At 33.8% G+C, this 22,924-nt stretch overlaps 3 protein-coding genes across 3 annotated transcripts; all 3 read right to left on the minus strand.

Annotated features, from left to right (window-relative positions):
• Positions 1-1,134: 1,134 nt before the first annotated feature.
• LOC25485503 (ethylene-responsive transcription factor ERF118) lies at positions 1,135-2,223 on the minus strand. Its single transcript, XM_024775156.1, has 2 exons — positions 2,217-2,223; positions 1,135-2,027 (listed from the first exon to the last, which is right to left on the minus strand). Exons 1-2 carry the CDS (start codon positions 2,221-2,223, stop codon positions 1,135-1,137), a joined length of 900 nt encoding a protein of 299 aa, XP_024630924.1.
• Positions 2,224-8,473: 6,250 nt separating this feature from the next.
• Positions 8,474-12,645, minus strand: LOC25485504 (alpha-xylosidase 1). The gene is made up of 3 exons (XM_013614733.3): positions 12,340-12,645; positions 11,559-12,244; positions 8,474-10,742 (listed from the first exon to the last, which is right to left on the minus strand). The coding sequence occupies exons 1-3, from the start codon at positions 12,573-12,575 to the stop codon at positions 8,887-8,889; spliced, it is 2,778 nt and encodes a 925-aa protein (XP_013470187.1). The 5' UTR covers positions 12,576-12,645; the 3' UTR covers positions 8,474-8,886.
• Positions 12,646-18,673: 6,028 nt separating this feature from the next.
• On the minus strand, positions 18,674-22,578 carry LOC25485505 (alpha-xylosidase 1). Its single transcript, XM_013614734.3, has 3 exons — positions 22,301-22,578; positions 21,126-21,811; positions 18,674-20,751 (listed from the first exon to the last, which is right to left on the minus strand). Exons 1-3 carry the CDS (start codon positions 22,525-22,527, stop codon positions 18,848-18,850), a joined length of 2,817 nt encoding a protein of 938 aa, XP_013470188.1. The 5' UTR covers positions 22,528-22,578; the 3' UTR covers positions 18,674-18,847.
• Positions 22,579-22,924: the final 346 nt, after the last annotated feature.

A 22,924-nucleotide genomic window follows, 5' to 3' on the forward strand; every position in this document is an offset into this window, starting at 1 on the left:
CGAATCAAGTTAGGTTTTGATCCATCTTTTGTTGTCAACAAAATTGGAAGGAGTGGGGGTTGGCAAGTTCTTTGAAAACACCCTTTTGATTGCAATCTGATCACTTATTCCGCAAATTTTATTAACATGGAATTTCGTCATCCACATTATTCCAGATGGAGGTTTACATGTTTTTATGGGTATCCATAAAATAGAGAAGATGAACATCTTATGACTTGCATCAAACATTTTCACAAGATAATGCACTACCATGGTGCGTTATGGGAGACTTTAATGATTTATTGTCAAATGAAGATAAAAGGAGCCGATTTGATCATCCACCATGGAAGATAATGGGTTTTCGGAAGGGGATCATGGTTTGATTGATCTTAAATTTTTTTAGTATCCACTTACATGGGTGAAAGGTACAGGGGCAAAATAGGAAGAAATAATTCACATAGCAATGGCAACGCAAGCATGGTATGATAAATTCTCTCGAAGTCAATTGCATAATATCATATCACACTGATCAGATATTATCTAATTCTAATTAATTTTCATGAGGAACAAAGGCGAATGGGAAATTAAGGAGTTTAAGTTCGAGAATGCATGGCTAGTGGAAGAGATTTTTGAGAACATAGTTGTTGTGGGTGGGAGGAAAATCCAAATGTGGATGTGTTGTCTGAGCTGAAAAATTCTACAGAGGATATGAATAAGTTGGGTAAGTTGCATAGTATAGAATTGTTATTGATAATTGTCGGAAAGAAATTGATTAATACTAATAATGTAAAACTACGTAGACAAGCTCATAGACATCAAACGATAGAAAAGAAGAGAAAAACAATGTGCCCAAAATATTTGAAGGTTCATTCATTCACAACAATAAAAGAACTTTCAAATCAAAATACTACTAACAATACAGAAAAGTTCAAGAACTTTTAGGATGCCTTTATTAGCATAAGAAAACGAAATGATCCACATTCAACCAAAGATTACAACTCCTCAACAAACAAAATATAAAAGCAAAATGATAATATAATCACTCTTAACCAAAGACTAATTATGCATCTCCTCATATTGTCTCGCAAAACTACATAAACATTAATAGAATCTAGAATAAATACTTCCGGGCTCACTCTTAGGTGACTACAAAACTTAGAGATAACATATATTGTGTTGGAAGGGCTCTTTAATCCAACCAGCAAATTCATCATCATCACCAATATCACCAAAATCAAAATCAGGAAGCTCACTAGGTTCATTGTCATCAAAACCATGAACTTGAATATCCTCGAAGTCACCTATGTCGCCAAATTCTTCAAAATCTGGTCCAAAATCATCAATGTTAAACCGAGCAAAATCCAATCCCAAACCAAGATTGGGATCAATCCCAATTGGATTCTCAACAGCAACTGGTTCGGGAAAGTTACAAACACTCTGATTTGGAATTTCTAGCTCTTGAAGTTGACAAGTCAGCATTTCACTCGCTTCATCAACAACAACAACAACTTCATTGTTTGATGGAACATCAACCTTCTCAATCGGATTGGATGCTAAGGTATCCAACTCAAGCACGGAAGAAGGTGATATTTGTGAGAACAAGCTCTCATATTCTTTAGCAGTTGAACATTTCTCTGACACTAAAGCATTGGCAACATCATCATCTACATAAGAGTTCTTGTTCAATGTTGCAACTAGAGGGGTTGTAGAAGAACTTTTATCGAAGCATATTTTTGCTATATCTGCCTCATGATCGAGTTTAAATTGAAGCCTTTTAGATTCACAAGCTTGAGAAGCATCTTCGGCGGTATCGTAAGTTCCCAACCAAAATCTAACATTTGTATAAGGATTACGAATCTCAGCAGCCCATTTTCCCCATGGCCTTAAACGAACACCTCGGTATTTGGATGAAGATTGTCTCTTTGTTTTTGGAGGAGATATTGTTGGAACAACTTTCTTCTTGGTTTGACGTTGTGTTGAAAGACATGCCTTTCTCCTTGTTACAGTCTTTGACTTCTCAAAGAAACTATTTTGATAAGCCAAATAAACTGCAGATACATTAGGAGGGAGAGTGACTTCAACGAAGCTTATTTTTGTCAGTGTTCTTGCATGTTGTGACTCATCTTCAGATGAGTCCGTTGCCTCGGGGTCATTAAAAACAACTTGCTATTTTCTTGTGATCAATTTGGATTGTTTCAAAGGGTTAGGCCTTGGTCTAGCTCTAGATTTTCTAGAACCCCGCATGGTGGATTAAAAAATATTTTAATTTTTTTAGTTTGAGAAAAACCCTACAGAAACCCCTTCAGAATCCCCAAAAAGTTTGTATGAAATTGAAATTTAAATATTAAAGAAAATGAATCAGACACAAAAAAGTTGACAAAATCTCTCAAAATCTCAATTAATCCCTCTCAAGAACAAAAAGAGAATTGAAAATCTTTGTATATGAAAGCCTCTGAAACACACAACTCGGCTACAAGTCCTGAAAAATTACAAAAACATCATTAAAACCAGAATCCATAAAACAATAAGTGAAATTATAATAAAAATTAATATTAAAAGGCATAAGAGTCCAGAGGTTCCTCTATAGAACCCCAAAACAAATTATGTTCTATAAGAGTCAAATAAAAAAAAACACAAATGTGTTAATTTTTTTATCGATCTGAAATTTCGTACATGTGATATGGGGTGAAACAAAATCAATAAAAAAAATTAGAGAAATAATCGACCGCAATACGACGCACACCAACGATTAAAACACATACGATCTCAATGCAAACACCAATAGATGCAGTTCAATATCGAGATTTTTTTATCTTGACAATTCAGAGTGAAGTTGAAATTTTACCCTTTCGTTTGATTTTCTCACTGAAGCGAAAAAGACGTTTGTGTCTTTGCTTATGCATTTGACTCTCCCATGTCACTATGCCTCTCTCTCTCTCTCTGTGTATGTTTGCAGTGTTTCTCTCACTCTGACTGGCCCCTTGTCTTTCCTCACATTTTATTATATACTACCAGGCCCTCCATCAATTTTCCATTTTTTAATAGTTGGTCAAATAATAACCAAAAATTAAGGATTTTTTTTGGGTAGGTAAAACATAAAATATTATAATTATTTATAATATTATTTCTTTTTTAAAGAAGTCAAACTATCCAATCGAAAAAGTATATAATTATTTATAAAATACCTAATTAAATCCTTAAAAAAAATATACTATTAATATTTATTAAAAAATTATAATTAAGTATTTTTTTTCCTAAGAGTGACAATAAGAGTGATAATACATTAGTAATTTTAGACAATATTAGTAAATTATTAAATAGAAAATAGTATTTGTAAAATATATAGTAAAATATTAGAACAAAAATAAATATAGTAAAATTAAAAATTATTTTTTTGTCGATAGACAGACCAACAAACACTACAGAAATTCATTCTCGTGAGCTTAGATCAGTTTGTAGAGACAAATGCATAATATATGTAGGGGTCAGGGTTCGAACCCTGGACACCTCACTTCTCCACATTTAAAATGTGTCAACTCTAGCCACTAGGCTACTTGACAAAAAAAACACTGTTGAAATTCAAACCCGCGCAACTTTGAGATCGTGGATTTAAACTCAAATGAAGATGTTCAACTTAACGGTATCAACCTTGCGAGTTATGTTATGTCTTGCTAACTTATAAAACTTCTAAAAATAATTGTCATGGTGTTATTTGTAGGAAGTTTCAACCTTCGTTCATTCAAGTTATTTTTTAGGTTATTATGTTATTGATATGAAGATTCTACTGTCTGTCATTTAGTAGTTATTAATCTTTATCAAAAAAATTATAGGACAAGCAAAGTGGATGATTATTTTCTCTGAACCGAATATGCTCTAATGATAAGAACATAAGTTGAATTCATAATTTTACAGGTTAGCCAATTTCTTATCAACTAAGTCATGTGTTCATTCATCTAGAGGTTTCAAATTTCTTACCATTTAAACAAATTTATCGTTGGTATAAGATTCATATTGTAACCTTATGAAAAATATCTATTTTAATCTTATATAGAATCATGTTAAAAAATGTAACCTAATTTAAAATCTTTTATTTCGGACATTTAATTTATTTTTAGGTTAATAGGCCTTTACGCCCTGTAACATAGGTCACTTTTGGTTTTCCCCCTATAAAATTTTTTTGTCAGATTTCATCCTTGTAAATTTTATTTTTTTTAAAATACCCCCCTAGCCATGCAGATTGTGCATTTTTGCTGATGTGGTATGCTGTGTCACCTTTTTCTGATGACATGGCGCGCTGAATGTATAATTATTTTTTATTTTTTTATTAGGTACAAGTGGCATTTGTGATTATTTTTAAATAAAAATAAAAAAAATTCTTCAAAAATTTTAAAAAACGAAAAAAACTTCAAAAATTATAGAAAAATTAATAATGATTATAAAATCTGGTAAAATGAAAAAAATATGGAAAAATTATAAAAAAAATTGTGGAAAAGATTAATATATATTGAAATTTTCGATTTTTTTTTCCAGAATATCATATTTAAAAAATTAAAAAGATTAATCATTTTTTAAAAAGAAACCGAAAAAAGATTAATCATATTTTAAAAAACTAAATTATGGAATAGATTTAAATAAAACTTATTACTTTTGGAAAAAAATATATGAATTTTTCTGTTTTTCCAGAATTTTTTAATTTTACCGGTAATGAACAAATCTAGAAATTTGATTTTTTTTCTAAATATATTAATTTTTAGAAAATTTCAATATATATTAATCTTTTCCATATTTTTCTCGAATTTTTTCATTATTTTTCTATTTTCCATATTTTTTTATTAATTTTCCTAGATTTTTAAAAAAAATCGGTATTTTTCATAAAAAAAAAAATTAAGAACTTTTTTATTATTATTTTAAAAAAATTCACAAATGCCACGTGTACCTAATAAAAAAAATTATACAGTCAGCATGTCAAATTATAGGGGCGAAAATCAAAAGTGACCTATATTACAGGAGGGTAAAGACCTATTAACCCTTTATTCTTTAATGTATTTTCATTCTTAGATATCAGTAGTACTGACTAACATTTTATAAAAAAAGAAAACATAAATCAATTTTGAGAGAAATAATAATCTTTATTTTTTATTTAATAAAAAAAGAAGAAGAACGTAAATAAGTGGTGAATTTGAAATTCGAATTCTGATTAATGCATATATTTTATCACAATTTTTTTATGGAACCATTCTGTTACTATTAAAAGTAAAAATTAATTTTTTAGATTCATTGAATAATCAATGTATCTGATCTATAATATAAACTAGATACATTAATTATCTAATGAATAAAAAAATTATTTTTTGTTTAAAATAGTGATTGAAGAAAGTATAACGGAATGCTCCTAACAATTGAATTAAACTTACATACACAATACAGGAACTAATTATTTATATAAAAGAACTGTACAAGAAATAACTACTTTCACTATATAAAAAGAGGAAATGCTAACGCATGCTCCTAAAGAAGTCTAAAATGGAATATATATATATATATATATATATATATATATATATATATATATATATATATATATATTCTTGGAAATTGTTTCTTTAACACATTGAAACTTTAAAAAGTATTTTTTATTTAAAACTCGTTAATTGTTTCTTTTTTTAGTAAAAAATATTTTTCTATGTAAAAGTTATTAATTATCCCCTGCACAATGTTTAGGGGCTAAATTAGTCCTCCTAAATATGAAGACCGTATTTTTTTATTTTTTATTTGTCATAGATGAAATGGCAATCCACTGAAAATAAACTCACACATAACTGTGAGGTCCCGGGTTCGAACCCGGGTCACAACGTTCGGCCTTGCAATCTCAACATTTACCAGTTAAATTAGGACTTCTAGACATATGAAGACCGTATTTAGTCATTTACAAATTGAACCGATACAATTTATGTACTGAATCATTTTCTATCATTAAACCTATGACGTATATATACTGTTAATTTGATCGTGTGACGCTAACAATGTCAGTTAAGCGCCAACGTTAAATTAAATGAATTTTTCAAGGGGACAAATTTGTCAACAAAAAAAAAAAGAAGAAGATTAAAGAGAGAAAGCAAAATAAAATAAAAAGGGTTAAATAACTTTTTCTTTTCTAAAAAAAATACCAATTTGGTCCCTTAAAATTTTACAAACTTCATTTTGTTTTTATTTTTTTGTTGTGTTGAAATAAAAAAGTAATGACTAATTTCACTTTTTATATTTTTTATGGGGACAAAATTATCCCCAAAATTTTGTAGGGACCTAAATGTGCCTATTTATTTTTTAAAAACAATACATGTGACAATCAATAAGACGACTAAATTGTGACATAAGACCAGTTATACTCTAAACGGAAGGAAAAAAACCGATGGGAGAAACATATGATGGAAGGACTAAATTGTCTGTAAGTGTTTACTGTCATGGACCTTAGTGATAGTGAGTGTATAATATCAGGGACTTAATTGATACTAAGTATGCACAATCAGGACCTAACAACAAGTCTCCCTTAACCACAAAACAACTTCATTGAGGAAGATGATCCAGTTATTGACGAAGAGTAACAATTCGTTGGGACGAGTTTGGGGATATTGATTTTCGGTTTAGGGATATTGATTTTTGGGGATATTAATTTTCGGTTAAAGGACCAAAGTGACCATGTCCTACTTTCACGTTAGTCCATGTGACACCTCATACTCCTTGTCAGCATAAAACCTTTGTCATGTCATCAGTTAACATAATTATTTAACGCCAAGGACTAAAGTGATAACGGAAGTGCACATTCAGAGACTATTTTGTATTTAATCCTGAATCAGTAACCTTTGTGATAACATGGTGCAGAATCAGAGACCAAAGTGACCAGTTACTCAAAAAAAAAAATAGCTCTCTTTCTTTGTCCATTCTACCATAATAATTTTTTTAAATATTTATCTCTATTTCACTACTTTTTCACACAAATTTTAAAAAAGAAGTAGGATTGTAGAAATTATCCATATTAATTAAATATGCATTTTTATCATCATGAACTAGCATGAACAATCACTAATGTGTCTCTTTTCTATTACGCCTATAAAAATCAAAACAAAACACTTTTTTTTTTAATTTTCAATATTATTTTTTTACAAAAATAAACGATATTTATTAATTCAAATTGATTGAGAACATCGATACTAGACAAATTCAATGTCGCTAAAAACAAAATGATGAATCTACGAACAAACTCTCAACATCCATGTTAAAAGGATAAAACGACAAAGTATGTATGCCTACAAATACGACTATATTCAAGCCACCGAAATACTCATGTTTCTGGATCTGCAATGTTGACGACACAAAAGTCATTGATTGAATTTGCACTTGATCAAAGCTATAATTTTTCAACATAAATCAAATAAACACCGCACTAAGACGGGAAATCAAAAACATGTCCTACAAAGACGAAAAATTAAAATAAACAAAATCGTGTGAGACGACGAAATCACAAAAACAAACGAAAGAAAACTGAAAAAAAATGCAAAAATCACCTGTTTAACTTAAAGAGTAAGAAAAACAATCTGGATGGGTGATTTTAGGTCAAAATTGACCCTAAATCCTTCCTCTTTAGTAAATCAAGAAAAGTACTCTTTGGTAGATCAAGAAAAAGAAAAGTTGTGATGACTAAGGTTTGAGAAAGGGAGTCAAAAAATTTCAATATTTTTTCTATTTTGGTGAGAACTCTCTTGTGAGAACTCCCACCCCCCACCCACCGCCTTTTCTAACAAACAACACCACCCTTAAGTCGTTTTCTCCCCTTCATCCAAACAAGAATCAGCAAGATATATGTAGCTTTGTTGTTGGTGGCACGACGTCCGTCAAGGGCATCATACAAGGCAGAAATATTTTTGACTTTAAGGCTTTGTTTGGATATCATAAAAGAAACAGAACGGAGCATAACGGAACGAAATGGAGTGGCACTGAGTGGAATGGAATAGATGTTCCATTCCATTGTTTGGATATGTTGTGATGTAAATTAATAAATTCTCATTCCATGGAATAAGTTATAACTTTTTTATTCCAATTTTACCCTTATTTAAAAACATCATTATATAAAATTAAATTTATTCCTGACCAAAAAAAAATTATTATCTTTTATTAATGAATATAAGTTTTTTCATTCCATTTTCACTCAGTAATAACAAATATAAGATTTTCAATCTTAAAAAGAGATAAACATCGTAGAGCATGTGTCTAAGTCCCATTTTTTTGTTATGAGAGCACTACATATAAGGTGAAAAGTTAAGGGCTAATTCTTCTTCGTCTCACTTACAAGTTTTTTCTCACTGCACCTCCAAATATAAAAAATCAACATAAATCAACTCAAGGTAAAATTTTGTTATCAGTAAAAAAAAAAAAATTAGAGTTTCCTAGAAGGTAATATAACGTTGGTCAGAGCCATTGGGAATGGAGGCAACGGCGATTTCATAATGTTAATCACTCCCAGATTAATTGGGAAGAGAGAGAGGATTAAAGAGTAATTATTATATTACAAAGCTTCATTCCATTGCATACACCCCAAATTGAGGGAAATGATAAATTGGAAGAGAGGGTGGTATATGGGATGGAATGGATTCCATCATGTTCCATTCCACTCCATTCATTTCTTACAAATCCAAACAATGGAACATAACTCCATACTGTTCCATTCCATCACGTTCCACCAATCCAAACAAAGCCTAAGCGTTTCAAAAACTCTTCCTATTAAATAAAATAGATCAGGATGAGCTTTATTCTAGCCCATCTCTTATTCCTCTAAAATGCTAGGAAAAATAATAGAAAACACAAGATAAAGTTTCAAACTCTCAATTATGTAAGACAATCTAATACATATACTCATGATCCCATCTTCCAGGTCATAGCAAAACTTTTACCTACAGGGATATTTAAGCCCTTCATTCCAACCATCACTATGTTCTTTTCTCCATCTCCTCGTCCGTGTATATAATTTTGTTTAGTTGTATCAATTTTCACATTTGTTGGTTTCCCATTTATCTCAATGGTACCTATTGCTCCATTTCCATTTAATCCCAACACATTTATTGTGTCAATGACCCAACCTTTATCCAAAGCAAACTTGCCCTCTTGGACTTGTGACCAAACTTTCACAGTTCCTTCTTTCACACTTGCATGAAAATCAATATACGTTGAATAGCCATTTCCAAGCTTCATTTCTGGAAGTTCATCATCATCAAGGAATAGGTTCCCTTTAGCTTCTCCTTCATTTGCACCTGCTGGAAATGTCACAATGAGGCTAAAAGGTGTCATTCTAGCATCCTTAGATATCATTCCACCTTGTTGCATTGGTAGAATGGAATTTTGATACAAGTGAACATTGACCACATGCAAGGGTGCATTAAGGGTCACGTTGGTTCCATCTTTTGAAACTATGACTTGCGTCAAATCAAATAAACTATACCATGTTCCAGGTGGAAAGAGTGCATCAACTTCTGTTTTCCCTTGCTCAAGAACAGGAGAAATCATTAGGCTGCTCCCAAGTAAGAATTGGGTGCTTAGACTATAACATTCAATATAAGTTGGGAATGAGAAGAAAAGAGGCCTAGCAATTGGGGCTCCACTAATATGAGCCTCATAGTTTAGGGTGTACAGATAGGGTAGGAGCTTATACCTCATCCCCAATGCATTTCTAGCTGATTCGGCTACCGTCTCCCACTGGTAAAGTTCTTGTCTAGGAGAGTAGTAGTTTGCATGGTCCCTTGAAAATGGATAGAAAGCACCAACTTCAATCCACCTATTGCAAAGCTCTTCAGTGGGTTGTGGATAGAAACCACATATATCTGAACCAACCATTGGCACACCAAATATTCCAAAATTCAGCATAGTAGATATTGAGTATCTCAAGTTCTCCCATGTACCCTGATTGTCACCTGTCCAATGTGCTGCATATTTGCCAGAACCAACATAAGTAGAGCGGGTCAAAATAAAAGGCCTTTTTCCTTGAAGCCCTTGAAGGGCCTTGTGAGTTGCAATGGTTTGAGAAAAACCATAAATACTATGAGCATCATATTCCAAAATGCCATTATAGTGGACTGCACTTGTGGCTATAGTTTTGAAACCAATAGGAGCTTGTAATCCTGAAGCATTAATTTTGTAGGGAGGATCATCCCACCGTGTGCTTGTGATGTTTTTGCAATCTAAGCAACATACCCAACCAGGTCCTGTTCCACTGGGGCACACCTTTCCTGTAGGAATTGTGCACTTACCAGAGCAAAAATTTGAAGCTTCATTCATGTCAATCCATAAGCCATCAACTGGGACAAGTTCATGGAAGCGGCGAATCTCATCACCCCACCAAGAAACTGTTTTAGGATTGAGAAAATCAGGAAAGTACACTGCTCCTGGCCAAACTTGTGCCAAGAATGGTTCACCCTCATGCTTGATAAAAACATCATTAGCCATACCCCTTTGGTACACACCATAACTGGAGTTAACAGCAATACCAGGATCAATTATCACAATGTATTTCATGCCAATGTTGTGTATTCTTTCCAGAAAGTTTAAAAGCTTTGGACGTGGATAGTTAACTGGATTGAGGGTGAAGTCCTTGTGTCCATCCATGTGATCATCATCATTCCATATAACATCGAGTGGAATTTTGGCTTTATTGTAATTTTCAACAACATCTTCTACAACAGATAGGTTGTGATAACCCCATCTGCATTGGTGGAATCCTATTACATAGCAAATAAAATAAGTGAGCATGTTGGTCAAACACTTCTTTTGACAGAATAATTTTTTGATGGATTTAAAATAGTTTAGGGACTTAATTTGGAGAGATGGTAATAGTTTAAGGACTAAAGTGATAGATTATTCTTAAGTTATGTGTAGGTACAAACAAAATATTTTGCATTTGTTCCGATGCATGGTCTCTTTTGATGTATAAGACCATGGATTCATTCAAACATAAAGATTTTTCTCTCCTTTATCCTTCATGAAACAATGGATTAGATATTTTTATACAGATACAATTACAAATGTATCATCTACGTAGGCATATTTGGTTACTGACAATGACCCACAAATTGCTCTGCACATAACAGACACATGCCATATAGGTCAAGTCCCGTGACTTAAAATATTAAAACAAAATATGCTTTATAACTTTTCAACTTTATGTGTAGCTTTATGTTTCCACGGACCCTATCACCAAACAATTAAATTAAAATAAGTGCCAATTTTAAGGGTGTGATACCCATCATCACAATCTCAGATTTTTTTTCTTCTTCTTTTTGGTGAGCACAATCTTAGATATTAGTATAACAAGGCAAAAAACTGTTAAATGAAAAGGTATGACCAACTGCATTCTGAAATGCATTTATGTACACCATGGATATGTTCAAGTTTGTCGAAATCACAGTGTGTCACCCTGATTTCGGTACACTTTAAAGCTCGGTTTTAATTCATACTAATTAAAATAGTAAAATTGAATATGCAATGCAATGCAGCACAGTGATATGATATAAGAGGTTGTGAAAAGTGAATCATACCAAAAGCCCAGTAAGGCATTGGAGCTGGTCTTCCAATGAAGGATGTGTACTGATCAACAACACTAAGAGGCGTGGGTCCTGCAAAGAAGTAAAAATCAAGTACCCCTCCAATAATCTTGTACGTCAAAGAGGTCCCTTTGTAAAACACATCCATTCCATTGCTATTCAACAACAAAACACCATGTGCATTAGGCTTGCCACCTTCATGATTTCTAAGATCCATGTATACAGGATGAGACCCATATAGATCAGTGTTGAGATTAATGGCTGCTACATCAGTGGTATACAAAGTATAAGGATCATTAGGATACAACTTTATCCCATGTGGCTGTGAGTTCTCTCCCAAACCATACAGAGAAGCATCTTTGGGAAGTTTAGTAGAAATTTCCAAGTATTGGTCTTTGAAGACCAATGGACCAAATGGGTCTGACTCATTAGAATTGGAGTCAAAAAGAGTATCACCATTGGACTTCCTTTTCACTGCAAAGCTAAATGGATCAGAAGTGTAACTGAAAACAAGCTCAGAGCTTGAGTGCTCTGACACTGATAATGAATTCTTCTTCAACCTCTTAATGTTCTGCTTCAAAGGTGATGGTTGCTCCCTAGGCAAAAGATCATAAGGAACCTCCCATCTTTTGCTTTTTGCATCAGTTATGTGTACCCTCAAACGACTTTCAGTCTCGTGCCTGCAAAATTAAGGAGCAAAGTATAAGGTTCATAAATAAACTTGATAGAGAAAAAGAAAAAAATAATGACATCTTTGTGTGTGAGGATGAGTTACTTGACGTAGAAGCGTAGAAGGGGAATGTCAGAACCATATATGTCATTCTTCTCCTTAACTTGTAGGAGTCCTGTAATGGCACCATTAGGGTCATCTTGAATTGATATCAAACGGTAACCTTGACCAATTTTTGTGGACTTTGAAGAAGTAATGGCTGGTTCAGCTAAAGAGAGAAACAAAGTTAGAAGAAGAAGGTAAGAGAGACAAAGAGTGGATAATGGATTAAGAGAAGCCATAGTAACACACACTTGACTTTAGAGTAAAGCAATGTGGGAGGGTTATGCTTTATAACTTACTTTTGTTGTTGTTTGTGAGTCATAGGATCCATTACCTTACGCGTGACTTTGGCTTAGGAGGAGGATCACGCTAGTCTGTTATTGTGGGCCATACCATCCCTGTGGTGTGTGTGGACCCACCTTGCATTTCACTCATTTTTGTTATGGTTGTTGTATGTGGATCAAAGCCAAAGATACAACAGAATTGTTGTTCTTACGTTGTGCCATAAATGACGTTTTTGCTCTCTTGGCAGTTAATTGGTGAGGAATTTGAATTTCGGCTGTAGTTAATTGCCGAGGAAAATCTCGGTAGTTAACTGCCGAGAAAAACTGATTATGCAGACAGTGGGTTCTGCATAATTCTAAACATTTTCAATCCATTTTTTCGGCTAGTTTTTAACTGTAATTAAACCAGAGCATTTCCAAAGGCAAAATAATTCATACAACGTTGAAACTCAGACATAAACAAGATAAATACAATATCTTTTACAATTGTCCATAATTAAATTAAACCGACATTTGGTTAAAATTACACAAACGTTTGAAATTCATCAAAACATTACAAAGTGTCCATAATTAAACAACTCATTACACATTATTAAATTAAATCCCTACTTACATTCAACACAATTGCATATGGAACGAACATACATATATAATATATTATCTTCCACCATATTCCGAAACATAAATCTGACGTCGCTATCGTCGCGAATAAGCCAAGGCATATAGCTTGCCGTTTTCCATGCGTATTCATCTCTATCTTCTCCTAGGTCTATGCATGGCATTTGACCAAACAAGTGACGTGTATATTGATTTTCACCAAGATGCTCAAAATAAGTGTTAAGTTGTGCCTTCAAATCGTCAAGAGAGTCTGTCGGCGTTATCATAACCTTAACCGTCTTTTTAAACGCGGAGTACCTAACACGCCCTTCAATTTGTGCAACCTCAGACATGTCTCACTTGAACAAAGCTTTAAGAAAAGAATTATATATTAGAACAAAATTAAATGGAATGTAATAACGAATAAATCAAATGCGTAAACATTAATAAGCTATAAATAAGTATTGCATTAGTTTCACCACATAAAAGTCATATTATCATATAAATATATATCAATATAAATTACATATGTTACTTATATATTGGCCACAAAAAATTGGCGTTACAATTTCGACCCCAAAATATATGTCGGTGTAATTTCTACCAAAAAAAAGGACTAACACCGACAAAAAAAATCACTCATTAAAGACCAAGTGATTGGAGAAGATCAAGTGACATAGAATCTTCCTCATCTTCCGCAATAACTTCAAATTGTTGCTTTGGTTTTTCGGGAGTATCCAACAAAATAGGCGCCGCTTTGTTTGACTCCTTTTGTGGTTTTGACGGTTTGTTTCCACTTTCAATAGCCATGAGTTTTCGGAACAACTCATGTTGATCCAAATACTCATCTTCCCAAGTCACCGCATCTTCTTTCTTGTGATTGTGTCACTCCGTAGATGATGGAGGTAGTGGACAACCATTCTTCAAATAAATAAGCATGAAATGATTCGGAATTGCCCCAAGGTACAAGATGAGAGTTTTTTTATTACCCGGCGGTGGTGGCCCTCTTATTGGGAAAAAAGATTCCGAGTTTCCAACTTCAAGATTTGTCAACACGACCACACACATTTTGTAATAATTAGCAACAATGTGTACCATGTTCGGAAAAGTCAACCACTTATCAACAAGATGTGCACAACTTTTTGTATTTGCGGGAGAATGTAAGCCGTTTAAAATGTAGTTATAACGATCCTCACCCGCAAATACTTCAACATAATCATCTCTATGATCTGTCAACTATTGAATAAGATGTGTACGGATCATGAGATGATTTTTTCGGTCAAGCCCATGAACTCGGCTATAGTCCGGAATCCACAATGTCCATCACCAATAACATCCACCACTTTTTCAATAAATGGAAGCATGAAGCGTGGCATATAATCAATAGGACTCATAACCGGGATAGCCTTAGGCTTTGGATACCGAGTAGGTGGTGGAAGTGGGGAAAGTGATGATTTACCAAGACGAGCACCTTTTTTCCTTTTATATGATGATATTGTTGGTGATGGTGACAGTTGGCTATCCGGATTTTGGGAATCAACAACCTTCCACGAAGAAGGGATCCGACTAGTCGATGTAATTTTTCCTTTAGACCTCGTAATGTTGACTTTTTTCTTTGCTCCCTTGGTTGGTACTTTTCGTGGTGGTGGAGACATCATGGTGGTTTTAGGAAATTCCAACTGCCGCAAACCCTCTTTGACCTCAAGCTTCATTTGAAAAGGGAGTTTCTTTAGAAGTTCTACAATAGCTTTCAACTCAACCTCGACACAAAAAGCAACTTCATTACTTTCTTCACACATACGTAACCTAAGCCAATGGTGGTATATCTCATCCAATAAAATTGGCTTCTCTTCAAGGAGCTTAGTAGCAATTTCGCATGCACATGGTAGCTCGTAAGATGTCCTTTGAACACAACCACAAATGTCATTGTCCATGGACAATGTTTCCCTACAACGTGTCTCTTCCAAAGCAATATTGTCCAAAGTATATCTAGACACATGACCACCTAACCCCGAGTACAAAATGACATCTTTAAATCTATGTTCCAACACGCTAACGCTGTGACCAAAGGATGTTTGTATAGCAGTGAACTGAAGCAACAACATGTCATGTATTTTCTCCCAACAAGTACCCAAATCACCCACACTATTGTCCAAGTATTTCTTCAATAAAGCATGAGCCAAATCGACCCTGTTCGTGGTCCTGCAACCAAGATGCAACACATGGTATGTCCATGCCCTCACAATTTTGTCCTTCACTTCATTCAAGGTGGTCATGGCATAATTTTTGAAAATTGGGAAATCACTATATGAATCTTGGAACTCCACTAATGCATTTGCATATAACTGTTGAGTGGGCGATTCAACCATAGCTTTCCATGCCCTCATTATCTTCTTGACAATATCGCGATTACTCACCTATTTCCCATCCTTTTTTCCCAAAGGATATTTACAATCTAAGACACACCTTTGTTTAACATTTGTTTGCATATGAAAGTAACAATTCATTGCATAACTTTCGGGAAAAACATTTGCAACCGCTTTCATCAAAGACATATCCCTGTCGGTAACAATCACCTTAAGCATATTCATCTTTGACGAAAGAAGTTTACGCAACATTTTTAAAACCCAAACAAAGTTTTTCTCTTTCTCATGTGTCACAAATCCAAACCCAACCAAATATGTCAAATCGGTCGAAGTGACCCCAACTACCTCAAACATTGGCATCCTGTACATGTTGGTTTTGTAGGTGGAGTCCATAACCAAAACCGTTGGAAAATTGTTAAACAACTTAACGGATGTTAGATGAGCCCAAAAGATATCTTCGATTGTAGTACTTTCACTTTGTGTTCTTGAGTAATAAGTATAGTTGTGCTCCTCCAACTTCGACATTAGATATTGCAACGGCTTCTTGTCACCTCTATTTGCCTTCCATATTTGTTGACGTTCATTGTACACTTGCTTCACATTTGTCATGCAATGTGGTCTTTTGTTCTTCAAATGTATCAAAATATTTCTTGGAAGCATCTTGCTCTTGGTCAAGTCACGTACAATCTTCTTGTCGTCCTCCTTTAATCTACCGGCAAGAATGTGTCCTTCTAAAGCCGGCTCCATCGCATGGTAGTGAACTCCATTAAGAATGTTCAATCTCCATTCCTTTATTTGCTTACTTTGATATCCACTAATCATGAACAAGCACCCACATTTTCTTGAGCCCGTTCTCGCATGCTTCGGTTTTTTTTCGGCACTTTGTGAGCTCCACTCCTTTCACACACTAGGCGGAACATTGGATTGATCAAGCTTGATATTTGTGTAACAATTGTAAATCCCGCCTTATTTGCTTGACGACGCACCTACTCAAGCAATTCATCTCTATCTTTCGACTTAACGTCGTCTGAAAAAAAACCTAGCTGTGTCGACCTCGTGGGTTTGAAGTGGGAGGACACCAGAGCCGCCAACATACTTTGAAGCTTCTACATGGACGGAAGCTCCATCAATGTTTGGTTTCGCTTCAACCTTAGGCGGTTTGACATCTCCGGAAATTTCGACAAAATTTTGTTTTGTCTCTCCCGGAACATCTTCCGCGTTCTCTACCATTACTATAATTATACAACACATAAATATGAATTAACAACTAACTAATGCATAAACATCAATGCCATAATGAATTTAAAAAAACAAAACAAAAAAAAACAAAACAAAAAAAAATTAGAAAAAATGGCAGTAGCTTGCCATTTTTTCGTTGTGAAAATTTTTCACAAGAGTTCCTCGGCACCTTACTACCGAGGTTTTCCTCGGCACTACACTACCGAAGTTTTCCTCGGTAGTTAACTGTCGAGGATTTCCATGACAGGGTTCTACGTAACTGACGTAGAAACCCATAACATAACCAAAAAATCAATCGAATAAAATGCACAATACCTGTTTTTTTACGTCAAAAGTGTGTTGATACCTCCTATGCTTGATGCTTGAATGATTTTGGATCAAGAATTGATAAAAAAAAAAATATTGGATTTTGGGATTGAATGGAGGTGGAAATGAAGTTGATGATGAAAATAGTGTGTAGAGGGAGCAGGTGGCTGTTTCATCTGATAAAACATTTCCTCGGCATTTAACTACCGAGATTTTCCTCGGCAGTGAGCAGATGGCTGTTTCATCTGATAAAACATTTCCTCGGCATTTAACTACCGAGATTTTCCTCGGCAGTTAACTGCCGAGGAAACAAAAATGTCATTTACTCGTGTGGCACAACCTTATGTAATGTGGGAACAGCAATTCTCAAGATCGTAAGGTGAGATAATCATGTACCGAAAGAAACTACACATACTTTTTTTTGCATAGATATACCTTAAAGTTGTTTGATTTTTTACCCTAAATAATAATAGCAACGTTTTACATATTGTTACTTGTTTTTCTCTTCACTTGTTTAACCGTCTTCACATAACAGCACATGACCTCATGTGACATCGATGTAACACTAACATATAGTTGGATTCTTGGTCTTCAACATTTTCTTGGTAGAAACTGATTTTCAACATTCGATTTTAAAGCAAAAGGGGTTGTAAGATACAACAAGGAGTTAAGAATTCTGTAGGTAACTTGTAAAATGAAAAAGAATTTTAGGTAGCTTCAGGGTTATCTGAAGAAAATATTTGATATAAATGTTATTTTAATGGTTAAATTGTATTTTTGGTCCCTTAACTATTTAGGTAGTATCGCTTTGGTCCCTTAATTACAATTCGATTTATTTTGGTCTCTTAATTTCTCTCTGTTACACATTTTGATCATTTTCGTTAGTTTTAATTCAAAAATGTTAGGTTTTCTTCATTTTCTCTAGGATTCTGGTAAAGATACAACTTTGAATTATTTTTAAGATGTTCATATTAGATGTTGGTCAAAAAAATGATTATTATAAAATTTACTTTTTACTAAAACTGGTAAAGATACACCTTTGAATTATTTTTAAGATGTTCATATTAGATATACGCATTTGTGAAAAATATAAAACTTTTTTTTGGAGTACTGAAGAAATAAAAGCTTTTACGAGAAAGATGTTATAAATATTTGGGGGTACTTAAGAAATAAAAGCTTTTACGAGAAAGATGTTATAAATATTTATCAGAAACTATATAAAAAATAGAGTAGATGTAGAATAATTTGTGACAATTTTCATTTTCTCTCTTCTTATTGGTCATAGAGAAAGAAAAAGAAAGAGATAATAAAAATATAATGTGAATATGAGAGATAAAGTTGTCAAAAAGTTGTAATAAAGTGGTTATATAAATATCATTTCTCTATCCATGCGAGTTTAACTCACTTGGTAGGGACAATCCATATTTTATGCAGGGGTCGGAGTTCGAACCCCGGACACCCCACTTCTCCACATTTAATTGTGTGAGCTCTAGCCACTGGGCTACTTGACAAAAAAATATATATCATTTCTCTAAAAAAAAAATATAAGTCACAAATAAAATGTATTTTTTTTAAAAAAACTCAATGTTATTCAAAATAATTCTTGCTTTATTACACGAAGATAGGACAATAATAGGCCTTGTAAAAAAAAAGACAACAATAGGGGCATAGAAATTTAAGTCTAGCATTGAGATATAATAAAGATGAGATAGTCTAAACTTATGATCCCATCTTCCAAGTAAGAGCAAATCTTTTTCCTACAGGGATATTCAAGCCCTTGATTCCAACCATTACTGTCTTCTTTTCTTCATCTCCTTGCTTGAACAAGTACTTATGTTCAGATGTACTAACTTTCACATATGAGACACCAATTGATGGTTCCCCATCTATCTCAATACTAACTAATGTTCCACTTCCATAATTCAATCCCAACACATTTATTGTGTCAATAACTAAACCTTTATCCAAAACAAACTTACCCTCTTGAACTTGTGACCAAATTTTCACAGTTCCTTCTTTCACACTTGCATGGAAATCAATGTAGGTTGAATAGCCATTTCCTACCTTCATTTCTGGCATCTCATCATCATCAAGGAACAAGTTCCCTTTAGCTTCTCCTTCATTTGCACCTGCTGGAAAGGTCACAATGAGGCTAAAAGGTGTCATTCTAGCATCCTTAGATACCATACCACCTTGTTGCATAGGAAGAATAGTATTCTGATATAAATGCACATTGACAACATGCAAGGGTGCATCAAGAGTCACATAGTTTCCGTCTTTTGAAACAATGACTTGTGTCAAATCAAATAAACTGTACCATGTTCCAGGAGGAAAAAGTGCTTTAACTTCTGTTTTCCCTGGCTCAAGAACAGGAGAAATCATTAAACTGCTCCCAAGTAAGAACTGAGTGCTGAGGCCATAACATTCAATATAATTTGGAAATGAGAAGAAAAGAGGCCTAGCAATTGGAGCTCCACTAATATGAGCCTCGTAGTTTATTGTGTAAAAATAGGGTAGAAGCTTATACCTCATCCCCAAGGCATTTCTAGCTGATTCAGCTACTGACTCCCATTGGTAAAGTTCTTGTCTAGGGGAAATGACACTTGAATGATCCCTCGAGAAAGGATAGAAAGCACCAACTTCAATCCACCTATTACAAAGCTCTTCAGTAGATATAGGGTATCTTAAAGTTGGATAGAAAGATGGATAGAAACCACATATATCTGCCCCAACCATTGGCATGCCAAATATTCCAAAGTTGAGGATGGTAGATATAGTATATCTTAAATCCTCCCATGTTCCTTTGTTGTCACCTGTCCAATGAGCAGCATATTTGCCTGATCCTACATAAGTCGAACGAGACAAAACGAATGGTCTTTTACCTTGAAGTTCGGAAAGTGCCTTGTGTGTTGCAATGGCTTCAGAGAAACCAAAAAGACTATGAGCATCATATTCCAACACACCATTATAATGAACTGCACTAGTGGCTATAGTTTTGTACCCTATTGGAATCTCGTTTCCTGAAGCATTGATTTTGTAAGGAGGATCATCCCATCTTGTGCTTGTGATGTTTGTACAATCTAAGCAACATGTTGAATTTGGTAATTTTTCTCCCTGGAGTGGACAAAATCTTTCCTTTGGAATAGTACACTTTCCGGTGCAAAAATTTGAAACTTCATTCATGTCAATCCATAATCCATCAATAGGAACAAGTTCATGGAAGCGGCGAATTTCATCGGCCCACCAAGAAACTGTTTTAGGATTGAGAAAATCAGGAAAGTAAACAGCCCCTGGCCAAACCATAGCCATGAATGGTTCACCTTCATACTTGATAAAAACATCATTAGCCATACCCCTTTGGTATACACCATATTTGGTGTTAACAGCAATTCCAGGATCATTAATCACAATGTATTTCATGCCAATGCTGTGTATTCTGTCCAAAAAGTTTAAAAGCTTTGGAAGTGGGTAGTTAACTGGATTGACTGTAAAGTCCTTGTGTCCATCCATGTGATCATCATCATTCCATATCACATCAAGTGGAATTTTAGCTTTCTTGTAATTCTCAACAACATCTTCAATAACAGATAGGTTGTGATAACCCCATCTGCATTGGTGGAATCCTATAAATACACCAAACCAAAAATTAAATAAGTGAGCATATTGGTCATGATGCAACAGGTTTCAGCAAAGTTGTTAGTTAAGAGTAACTTAATAGAATTTGTATAGGAGAACAGTCTAATCTATATATAGTCTTGGCATCTGGAAATTATGGACTCATAGTTTGTTGTTAAATTTGCTAAAACTTCTAATATTTTCTTGATCTTATCTTTTTCTGCTAAATCCTTCTAGTGTAATGTATATTATTATGTTGCTAGACTACACAATTTATTCTGCCATTTGGAAAAAAATCATTTCATTTTCATTTAAGTGATAAGAAAATATGCATTACAATGATGGGACTAAGATTTAAGAAAGAGTGAAAAGTGAATCATACCAAAAGCCCAATAAGGCATTGGAGCTGGTCTTCCAATGAAGGATGTGTACTGATCAACAACATTCAGAGGCGTAGGTCCTGCAAAGAAGTAAAAATCAAGTATTCCTCCAATAATCTTGTATGTCAAAGAGTTCCCTTTGTAAAACACATCCATTCCATTGCTATTCAACAAAAGAACACCATGTGCATAAGGTTTTCCACCATAATTTCTGAGATCCATGTATACAGGATGTGATCCATATAAATCAGAATTGAGGTTAATAGCTGATATATCAGTTGTATACAAAGTGTAAGGATCATTTGGATGTAACTTCATTCCATTTGGTTGTGTGTTCTCTCCTAAACCATACAAAGAAGCATTTTTGGGCAATTTGGTAGAAATTTCTAAGTATTGGTCTTTGAAGACTAAAGGACGAAATGAGTCTGACTCATTAGAATAATTGGAGTCAAAAAGAGTATCACCATTGGACTTCCTTTTCACTGCAAAGCTAAATGGATCAGAAGTGTAACTGAAAACAAGCTCAGAGCTTGAGTACTCTGACACTGATAATGAATTCTTCTTCAACCTCTTAATGTTCAACTTAAGAGGTGGTGGTTGCTCCCTTGGCAAAAGATTGTAGGGAACCTCCCACCTTTGCTTCTTTGCATCAGTTATGTGTACCCTCAAACGACTCTCAGTCTCGTGCCTGCAAGACCGAGAACATACATGTAAAGTGTTAAAAATTTCACATTGAATGTGATATATATCTCACGTTACGTATAAGTCATGTAGAACTTATTAAGTTCAATTCAAATTCTAAAATAGATCAATTAGAATATGTGGGTGCATAATATATGCTACTACGTGCGATTTAGACTATGTTTGTACTTTCTGTAATCACATTTTGGTTTGTCAAATGTGATTAGACCATAAATTATTATGTTTGGACTTTAGAATTGATTCCAGTCTTAAGATCAATTCTACCTAAAAGTTCATATTTCTATTTTCTCTCGCAACATAGAATAAATTCTCAAATTTGTTGACATAAATACAAAACCAACTCTGATTCGTACTATCCAAACATAAATTGATATAGTTATTTTTGTGCAAATTTATTCAAAATTAATTATTTTACATTCAGCTAATTTTCAATCAAAATCAATTTTTGTTCGTTAAGAGTCAAGGATACACTTACTTGACATAGAAGCTTAAAAGAGGAATGTCCACGCCATAAATATTGTTCTTCTCCTTAACTTGGAGGATTCCCACAACTGCACCATCTGGGGTTTCTTCTATGGATATCAAACGGTAACCTTGACCAATTTTGGAAGAAGAATAGTTGGCTTCCACGGCTAAACATAGAAGCCAAGTTAGAAGAAAAGAAGAGAGAGTGAAAGCAAGTAATTGCCTTAGAAAAACCATAGCTCACTTTGGAGTGAGTAACAGCCTTTGACTACTATTTTTGGGACTTCTCATGCATGGATTATAAATAGAACTAATGTTAATTAATGTCACTTGCACGTATATCCAAAAATATTTTTAAATTTGTAAAATAATAAGTTGCTAATTTTTTGATCAATTATTAGTCTTTGTTAAACTATGATATTTGGATTTCATAATGCATGTGATGCTGAATCTTAATTTCCAAAACTATAGTTTTTTTTTTTTTTAGTTTCTCACATATTCCAAAACTACGATTTACCACCCATTATTATACAATACTAACATTGAATTAGTTCCTTTCGATTTCTCTTGTTTATACACAAGTTGTGAATTATTTTTTCAAGGGGACAAGTTGTCAAACTTGGTATATCAACAA

The sequence above is a fragment of the Medicago truncatula genome, chromosome 1 (genome assembly GCF_003473485.1).
Source record: "Medicago truncatula cultivar Jemalong A17 chromosome 1, MtrunA17r5.0-ANR, whole genome shotgun sequence".
Lineage (NCBI taxonomy): Eukaryota > Viridiplantae > Streptophyta > Magnoliopsida > Fabales > Fabaceae > Medicago > Medicago truncatula.